This window comes from Atta cephalotes, assembly GCF_000143395.1.
Source record: "Atta cephalotes unplaced genomic scaffold scaffold00056, whole genome shotgun sequence".
NCBI lineage: Eukaryota > Metazoa > Arthropoda > Insecta > Hymenoptera > Formicidae > Atta > Atta cephalotes.
Genome location: NW_012130120.1, coordinates 602059 through 612105, shown reverse-complemented (window position 1 = coordinate 612105; position 10047 = coordinate 602059). Strand labels below are relative to the sequence as shown.

Here is a 10047-nt window from a genome sequence, read left to right as displayed (position 1 = left end):
GTTTAACGGTAAGTTAAGGTTAACGTAAACGTACGTAACGTAACGTACGTAGAACGTAGTAAGTAGANAGACAGAGAGACGTAGAGATAGNGAGANAGNGGAGAGAGAGAGAGAGTATAATGACTAAGAAATTTACTTTCAGGCGACTAACATTAATACGTTAATACAAAGAAATTCAAACAAAGCAGAAGCGTGTTTGTGAAATCTTAATTTAAAATCCGACTTGTTTTCTAATTACATTCAATATTATTATGCAGATGGAAACAAGAAACTTAGATGATAACAAATACATAAATAATATGATAAAAATTATATACATAATATTCATTATAATAATATTTTCAGTAAATTTAACATATTTATTAAATAAAAAGTAAAATTGTTATTATAAAATCTAATATAATAATATAACGAAAGTATCCCGAATTTCCGAATATCATTTTGTCAATTGTCAGTTTTTCAGCAGGGAATTTTAGTTTATAACATAAAAGCCAATCTTATCACAAAAATCTTTCAAAAGAGTTATTAACGCTTATGAATTTTTTATTTTTAACGAACGTTTTTAACTCAGGATTTCTTTTGAGATTCAATTCAATTCAATCTAACTGAAAAATAACTCCAAAATATTTTTTTCTTTTTACAAGCATTCGAGAGCTATTTATCACATTTAATTTTGATGTTAAATAGCATTGTATGATTGAAACAACAGTGTTAACTCGTTTTCCAAAACCTTATTCAATGTTTTTGGATATTCTGTACAAATACAAATATGATGCGTATGTGTTGATCAACGTCTTTTATCGTAATCACGTGAAAGTTTACGCAACGGAGAATCGGAGAATAACGTTAGATAAAGATCTGTGACGCGTTTTCTACTTTTGCGCAAAACTGATATTACTGTGGCTGTGTCTGCGAGCACGCGCAAAACTTGCTGTACACACGTGCCGATATCGCGAGGACATATTATACGCCACACGCGTGTTTCTTCACATGCTCATCTCGATTGGCAACATTTGCAATTACATCGCGCAAACTGTAGCACTCCTAGATTTCTGGTATGGCCACTAATCCCTGTCAACTCTAAAGACGAGTGTAGCTTGTAATAATAAAGAGATTCATATTGGCCTTTATATTCGCTGTCAACTCGAAAGGCGAGTAGCTTATATAATAATAAAAATATTCGTATTGACCTTCGTATTCACGTAATTCATGTAGTTGCGTTTAAGTTTCCCGCGCACTTTCGTTCTTTTCTGAAGATTCGATAACATGTCTCGTACGAGACCGAGAGAAAGCCTCATAAAAACCTGTATCCGTTAGACATGCAACCTGCATGACTTATGTTATTGATCCAAACCCTTCAATTGGAGGGTTCCCTAGGCAGGTTTCTCCACGCGGAATGTCCTAGAGGGAAAGAAAGAGCAAACTGTTAACTGTAATATTTTTCTTCTAACCTTTCTTTACGAATTGAATTTTTTTTTAAATTATTTGTACATTATTTCACGGTGTGTAAAAAAGAATGATATGATTCGATGTATTCGATAGTTACGAAATACGGTAAATACTTGTCGTATTTTTGAAGTATTATTTTACTTTTTCGTTTATTAATATTTATTAAAAAAAAAATTACAAGCTTAAATTCTATAATTTCGCGAATTATCGAATCTTGTGATTTGAGACGATATTCAATATGCATGGATCTTATTTATATTCTTTAACTTGGTGACAAAAAATTCCTTTACGGGAGCGTCCTGCGGCGTAACGTTCGAGAACTCATCGGAAATTGTGCATCGGCGGAAGAGCTTCGCTTCCCGCCGGATTGGCGGGTTCTCGCACGGTCGTCCGTGTTCTGCGGCATCGCGCGAGGGTAAGCGTAAAGCACGTATTATGAACTCGTACAACTCGACGCGGCGCGGCGCGACGCGGTGTGTGAATAGCGAGCACGTGCATTTCCCACAGAAAAGCAATGGGGGCTACGCCGGCTACGCGTCGCGGCGTCGCGGCCAGCTGGGAATACGATCGGGGTTCGGTACCGTTCGCCTCGCTCTTTCGGGATACGTACCGAGGACAGCCACCTTCGTAGATACGTATCGACATTCTTGTTCGTTTCAAATAAATTAATTAATAGTTTGTATTGAGGCTGTGATGCATTTCAAATGAAGAAAATGTTTTTATTATTTTAGGATAGATTAAATGAGAGAAACAAAATCTCCGCAATTATCCTCTAAATTCAAAGAAAAGTATTTAATAACATTCGAGTGTGCTGGAAACTTATTTTATAATATTTCTGTTTATTTCAAATAAATTAATTAATAGTTTGTATTGAGACTGTGATGAATTTGAAAAAATGTTTGATAGACTATCGCTAGATCTAATACAGACATAAGATTATTTTTTAAATTATGAAAAATCAATCTTATATCTCTACTATAGATATACGCAACGTACATATAATTAAAGAAAATATAGATCTTTCTATACATTTTTAAAGAAATATTCGTAAATGTCTTTAAATCGTTTCTAAATATAAGCCATTTAATCAATCCTAAAATAATAACATTTTCTTCATTTACGTAATAAACGTCTCACACTCGAATGTTATTATTAAATATTTTTCTTTGCTATTAGATGATAATCGCGGAGATTTTTGTTTTTTTTTTTCAAAAATCTTCAATTTTTATTAGTATGTAACTATTACTAGCGTAAATTTATTTGCACGGGGTGATGCCGAGTAGAAAATATGACCTTCTTAAATTATTCCAGTATCGTGAATGATTCTAGCATGTGTTATTACTACGTTGCAAAGATTATGAAATAAAGATCCGTTGCAATACGCCAAACACAGACTATATCGATTGGCATAAATCTATTCGTTTCTAGCGGGAATCGATTGCAGTATGATCTTGACTTGGCGAATGGTAACCACTTTTCTGTCGCAAATGCAAAAGTTCACACTGCCATTTAAACCGAATTAACTCTTGCCAGTATGATTGACGACGTATTATCGTCCATTGCGCATTATATCGTTGTAAGCTCGATCGTTTTAAATGAGCTGAGATGCTATATTAACTATTAATCTGCAAGTTATTACGTTACTTAATATTGGACAGACTAATTGACAGCTTTTTCATTTTATGCCCGATTAAATGCATTGATGTATATGAAGTTGAACATATACCGCTCTTATTCATTATTATTTCCAATGTTTTGTCCCTTTCTTTTTATATATTATGTAAGAGATTTATATATTTTCTTATGTAAGAGATATATGGAAAAGATATCAATCTTTAACTCGTGCCAAAAATTTATTTTACATTCTCATAAGGGAAGTGTCTATTTCTCTGGGGAATTCTACGATTTATAGAATATATATGATGCACATCTGAAATTATTATATTTCAAATTCGATATTTATATTATTATGGCTGTGTTAAGTTTTTCTAGGAAAACTTGGCAAGTGAAAATCCAATATTTATCTTCAACACTAAGACGATTAGCTTTGTACAATGTACATTCTTTCTCTTTTTACTGTAATTATTTACACGTTAAGTTTATATATATATATATATATATATAAAATTGAAATGACCGCATTTAATGCTATTAACCGTTCCAAAAAGGACTCAAATAGAGTCGAATCGGCGTACGCTTGCGTCACACTACTTCGCCACTTGTCTGTGATACGCCAACTCCGCAGTTTCTCTAACGCATAGTTATTTCTATAACGATCACGACGAGCATCACCGCGCGCCGCGATTCTCCAAAAAGATAATTTTATCTCACGGAGGGTTAAGATGAGTCACGCTCTCTGTTTTCAGTGCGCCATTAAGCCGCTCGTTCGCATCTACCTCGTGAAGGCTGATCGTCGAATAAGCTCTTTCTTCCTCCCGAGGAGATCGGCGGTGGTGGTGCAACGCTATCAGCAACGGCGGCGATAGGTGTCGGGGTGCAGCCGTTATCATCCGGCTATCATAGCACAGTGCCACCCCAGAACGGAAGGGGTGGTTCGCCACTTCGTGTCGCGGCGATGGTAGCAGCTGCCTCCGCTACGGCCACCGCCACTGCCAGCGTGGTGGCCATGCAGGACCGCCAGGACATCCCCTCGCAATTCAATCAGGTAAATGTTTGGCTCTCATGACGTTATCAATAGTGATTTATGATTCATACGTTATATAGATCACTATCGAAATATTATCCGGAATAGTATAAATAAAGCGATGCGAATTGGTAAAATATGATAGGATCCTGTTAATATCTTTTACCGTTATTTTTTTTCCACCGTTATAATAAAACATCAAGACAAAGAATGAATAACGAGAATATAAATAACGAGAAGAAAAAAATTCACGGTATTTGATGATTTAAGATTTGAAAGAATAAGATGACGATAATTTTTTTATTTTAGATAATGTTCTTGTTAATAAATTAACAATTATGTTAATTATGTTAATTATTATGTTTATAATTATGTTTTTATAATGCGAAAAATATAATTTACAATTTATAAATTTTATTATTCCATCGTTGCATCGATTAATTAGCATTAGTTTATAATTTTTTCATTTTTAGTGTTTCATTTTGAGAGTATGATGATATTATTTCTTAAAGAAATAAATTTTTGATCATAATAGTTGATGTGTTAAATTACTAAACGATGAACGATTACTTGAAAATAAATCTCTTATAATTTCGTAACAAAATATACTTTAAAATTTACGTGCCACATGATATTTGGTATCTTTCATAAATTATTTACTGCTTTAGAATTCTATGAACTTTTAAATAAAGATTCATGTCAACCGTTATTATTAGATGCAGAGCCAACATGGAATACCCCACCAAACGTACAATGCGGGGTACGGCCAAAGAGGACCAATGGCAGGAATGGGGCCAGTCGGGATGAACAACTTTAATGGCATGGGCACGATGAGTCCTATGCACACTATGAATTCCATGAATTCGATGAACAGTATGAATGGCATGAACTCGATGAATCCTATGACAATGGGAGCAATGAACGGTATGAACGGTATGAGCGGTATGAATGCTATGAGCGGAATGACATCCATGAACTCCATGAGTAACATGGGTAATGTAGCCATGAACAACATGATGGGACCCAATAATATGCAAATGAACAAGATGCAGGTATTTATCTAAACGCCTAACATTCTAAATGTACTTAGCTGCGTCTCTCAGTTTTGCCGTGATTCGCCAAGAGATAAATTGTTATTGAAATTTATTTGTTCTGTGTAAATATATCAATCTTTTTTTGTTATGATTATTTCTAGCTTGTCACAATAGCGTGTATCTCGGCTAACGGAAGGCGCGTTTCTGTTCTTCCTGATAATAATACCATATCTTTGTGCTTTTAGGCTCAGCCGCATCAAGGTTATCCACGGAGATTAGCGCCTTATCCGAACCCAGCCATGCATATGGCGCAAAAGCGACAGCAGGTTCCGTATGCTGCTCAGAATCCAGCGACTATGCAGCAGAGTTTCAATGGCATGACAACGGCCCCGAGCTATCCGAATACTTATCCTACCGGAGCGAGGCCAAATTTTCAACAACAGTATCAGTCTATGCAAACCATGAATCCCACGGCGCCCGGTTTCGGACCTAATACGATGATACGAGGAACGAATATGAGGCAAACAGCGCCGACTTACAATACTCCGTCTCAGACGGCCGCCGCAAACCAATATGGTTATGGTAGTAACGGCGTTCCTGGTGTCTGCATGGTTCCACCTACCTCGGTTAGTAACCAGTTCGTCGGTCATCAGCCAAACGCGGGATACGGTGGCGGTAATGCGTCATACGGAACGTCTGCCGTGGTAACCAGTCAGTATCAACAAGATGTGGTGTCGATGAGATCGACGAATGGAGGCAACGTGAATTATCAGCACAGTCCCATTCCCGGCAATCCGACGCCACCGTTGACACCCGCCACTAGCATGCCACCTTATATCAGTCCGAATCCAGATATCAAGCCTAATTTCAATGAGATGAAATCCCCCGTTAACATTCAAAGTGAGTGAAATTTTTAGAGTTTGATCTTACGCTTTAACATAAATTACAGCTGTCTTGAGTTTAGAAATTATATCAACAAAAGAGAATTAAATCAGATGCACAATATCCATTTTTCTAGTTCCAAATTACAGAATAACGTATGTTATATAAAAATTGAAAAATTTAATGCGCACGACATATAGATGCCTTTTTTAAAATATTTATTTGCGAAATATAACGCTTTTGCATTATATACAAATACTTTAAACGCTGTATTGAGACTTTGCTATTTGTTTTTTCAGATGATGAATTGAGACTAACATTCCCCGTAAGAGACGGCATAATTCTTCCACCTTTCCGCCTAGAGCATAATTTGGCTGTTAGCAATCATGTATTTCAACTGAAGTCCACGGTACATCAAACGCTAGTGTGGCGATCAGATTTGGAGCTACAGCTTAAATGTTTCCACCACGAAGATAGACAAATGAACACGAATTGGCCGGCGAGTGTGCAAGTCTCCGTTAATGCAACTCCCCTCGTGATCGACCGCGGGGATAACAAAGCTTCCCATAAGCCTCTTTACTTGAAGGACGTCTGTCAAGCAGGAAGGAACACAATACAGATTACCGTATCAGCATGCTGTTGTGTAAGTTTGAGGATATCAATAATTAAACGATAGCGTTTACGTAATTCGAAGATAAGATGTTCTTTGCATTGTGAATTGTACATTTAAGAACGAATATTCATTTCGTGTAGATAGATTACATATTTTACCAAGTTTATCTACGTAAGATTATGTACATGTTTATTTATTAATGAACTTAAAATAACTTTCCTTTTTCCTCTTTCGTTTTTTAAATTATAATTATGTTCTTTGTGAAGAATACATATTATGATATTATAATATATTACAGTCGCATCTATTCGTACTTCAATTGGTTCACCGACCTAGTGTGCGAAGTGTACTTCATGGATTACTACGTAAGAGGCTGTTGACAGCAGAGCACTGTATAACGAAAATCAAAAGAAACTTCAGTAATACCATGTCAAATAATAGCATGCAATCGGAAAAAGATGTAGTGGAACAAACAGCACTAAAGGTAAAGTTCACAAAAGCATCGTATAATACTTTAAAATCCTAGAATTCTGCTAAAAATATCTATCGATAATATTTTTAATCATTCGCATCTCATGTACAGGTACTCTTAAAATGTCCTATTACCCACAAACGCATTACACTGCCAGCTAGAGGACATGAGTGCAAACATATACAGTGTTTCGATTTGGAATCATATTTGCAAATGAATTGCGAACGAGGTAACTGGAGATGTCCAGTATGTTCGTAAGTATAACTAAATCATCAATCTTTATTCTGATGCATTTATTAGAATTAAAAAAATGAAACAAATGTCGCATATTTTACAGAAAATCTGCACAGCTGGAAGGTCTAGAGGTTGATCAGTATATGTGGGGTATTTTGAATACATTAAATACCACAGAAGTTGATGAAGTGACGATAGACTCACTCGCTAACTGGAAACCTGCGAAGAATTTAACTGGTATTAAATCCGAAGAAGAAAACGATTGTAAGAGAACAACCAAGGCCATGTCGCCAGGCAGTATGAATATGCCAACTATGAACAATTGGGATATGAATCAAGCTATGAGTCCTTATATACCACCCGATATGAATAGTATTGTGAGCGGTTCGATGATGAACAACACATCTTCCACGTATCCGAATAATAGCATAAATCATCGAAACACGTCCGGTGGAACCTACGAAATAAATTCTGGGACGAATACTATCGGCAATAATGATTATGTCAGTGGAACGGGTCCGCTTTCGCACTTAAACGAATCCGTTAATTCTTTAGATCCTCTCAATGCCATGGAGAAATCACTTAATGACCAGGTATGTCGATTATGCTTGAATAATAGTTATTTAGAAATAAAAATGGTAATGAAATATTAATCATCCGCTGACAATGTTAGACATTTAAGACACAGTAAATTTTTTTATTGTGAATTATAAACGGGGGATTAAAAATAATTCTTATCTTAAAAATTAATAATTTCTAAAGTTCTTAAAAATTTAATAATATTGAGATTATATGTATACAAAGATGCCAATTGTTTGTTCCGCTTCAAGATTACAAAAAATGTTTATGATCTTCAGTAACTTAAGTTAAAGAACGCGCTAATATTTCATGCAAATAAAAATTTGGATTTTTTTCGTATTTTATGTATTTCCTGACGTTTATTTTAATGAATATATAAAGATTTTATTTTTAAAATAGAATTTTTATTTTAATATATTTGTACTCTTATTTTAATTAAAATAAACGCAATTTAATAATTAATTCGCTGTAAAAGTTTTAAAAAAAAACTTGATTTTTTATTTATTAAAGTTTTATTTCTAGATGTGCTTAAATAATTTATCTTTTTAAAATTAACATCATTTTACTATTTTATCTGAAGTACATATTTTCAAGTATCAATTATATCTTTAAAAAATTTGTTCGGCACATCTTAAAAAACTTATAAAAATAATATAAAGAAGTAAAGAACTTATAAAATAATATAAAATTATAAAATTATATCATATATATATATATAAAAGTTAAGAATTTTTATAATCACTATTTTTATCTCTTACTTTGATTTAAGTCGGTAAAAAAAGGGAGATACTATCTTCTATATATAAAAATTCATTTCAAGGTTTCAAAAGTAGGTATACGAGATTTTTTTAGATTTTTATGTTTAATAGTTTTGAATAATAAAAACAATTTGCTGTAAACCTCAATATTTATCTCATTTAACGGATCAAGATTAAAAATTTCATATTGCCGGTGGAAGTTGAATGTAACAAATATTATATAGTCGACAAATGTTAAATCTGATGTATGCATCATAGATGCCTCATACTCCTCATACGCCACACACTCCGCAATCTACTCCTCATACACCGGCTGGTGGTGCCAGTGGGCCACCGAGCGTTCCGCCCGCGTCGCAAGAATCCACAGGAAACCACAACACCTCCGGTAATACGAGTACAACCATAAATAACGATACCGCTGCAGACATACCGTCGGACTTAAATTTCGATCCCGCTGCAGTTATAGATGGAGAAGGTACCGGCCAAGAGGCGTTAAATGTAAGTACTTTGCATTGTTTTAAATTATCACATCATATCTTTGCAAATTGAAATATTTTTTAAATCGAAATCGCGTTTTACAAGTTTGTTTAATAATAATATATATATATATATATATATATACTGTTTATTTATAGCTTTTGCCAGACAATGTGGATGCAATGGAACTTCTGTCGTATCTCGATCCACCGGACCTAAATACTCCACCTAGTAGCGGAGCTAGCAGTGGTAATCCTTCCTCTAACGACGATATATTGGCACTCTTTGAATAAGAAAAAAATAAGATAAAAGGCGAGTGACTCTCTGATTCGTAAAGATGTAATCAAATTGTGACCCTTCCACTTTGTAATGAAGTGATAAACGAGAGAACATCTTGCTGCAAACGTTCTTGTGACTACAGTATATTTTCGTGCAAATTTCTTAGAATCCTGTGGAATGAACGAAATTGAACAAGACATTCAATTTTTATCCCTGATAAGAGAATAAATTCGGAAATTCACTGTATATGAACGCTTGCGGTACAAGATATTAAATTTTATTGGGGTCAACTGTGGGTGCTCTCACCTAATCAATGGTACAAATAATCTTAATTATAATTATAATATTCCTATTAAAATTAGAATTAAAAGGCTAGGATTAAAAAATGATTTTTAACGATAATACGGCAAACACCATATTATTTGTAAAGACGTTATTGCATGGACAGCATTATCGATATTGTATATATTATTGAAAGATATGTTTTTGAGAATCTGAGAAGACAGAGAAAAAGAGCGTGTTAAACGATACACTAGGCAAATATTCCAGAAACGATTTTAAAAGAGTGTAATTATATGTTTAAAATAAATGATATTGTAATAGATATTCAACTGTTATCATAAATG

The 10047-nt window shown here is 34.3% G+C and overlaps 1 protein-coding gene across 1 annotated transcript; it reads left to right on the top strand.

Annotated features, from left to right (window-relative positions):
- The first annotated feature begins 4024 nt into the window (after window positions 1-4024).
- LOC105623343 (zinc finger MIZ domain-containing protein 1) lies at window positions 4025-9435 on the top strand. Its single transcript, XM_012204738.1, has 9 exons — window positions 4025-4114; window positions 4810-5145; window positions 5373-6027; window positions 6309-6652; window positions 6921-7106; window positions 7206-7348; window positions 7432-7921; window positions 8924-9163; window positions 9301-9435. The coding sequence occupies exons 1-9, from the start codon at window positions 4025-4027 to the stop codon at window positions 9433-9435; spliced, it is 2619 nt and encodes an 872-aa protein (XP_012060128.1).
- The last annotated feature ends 612 nt before the right edge of the window (window positions 9436-10047 follow it).

What these genes read in the sequence shown, in the direction of transcription:
- LOC105623343 (XM_012204738.1), top strand. Translation starts at nt 4,025, where the DNA reads ATGGTAGCAGCTGCCTCCGCTACGGCCACCGCCACTGCCAGCGTGGTG. An exon ending in ATCCCCCGTTAACATTCAAA is followed by an intron (nt 6,028 to 6,308) that starts GTGAGTGAAATT and finishes TTGTTTTTTCAG; the next exon opens with ATGATGAATTGAGACTAACA. An exon ending in TGGAACAAACAGCACTAAAG is followed by an intron (nt 7,107 to 7,205) that starts GTAAAGTTCACA and finishes TCTCATGTACAG; the next exon opens with GTACTCTTAAAATGTCCTAT.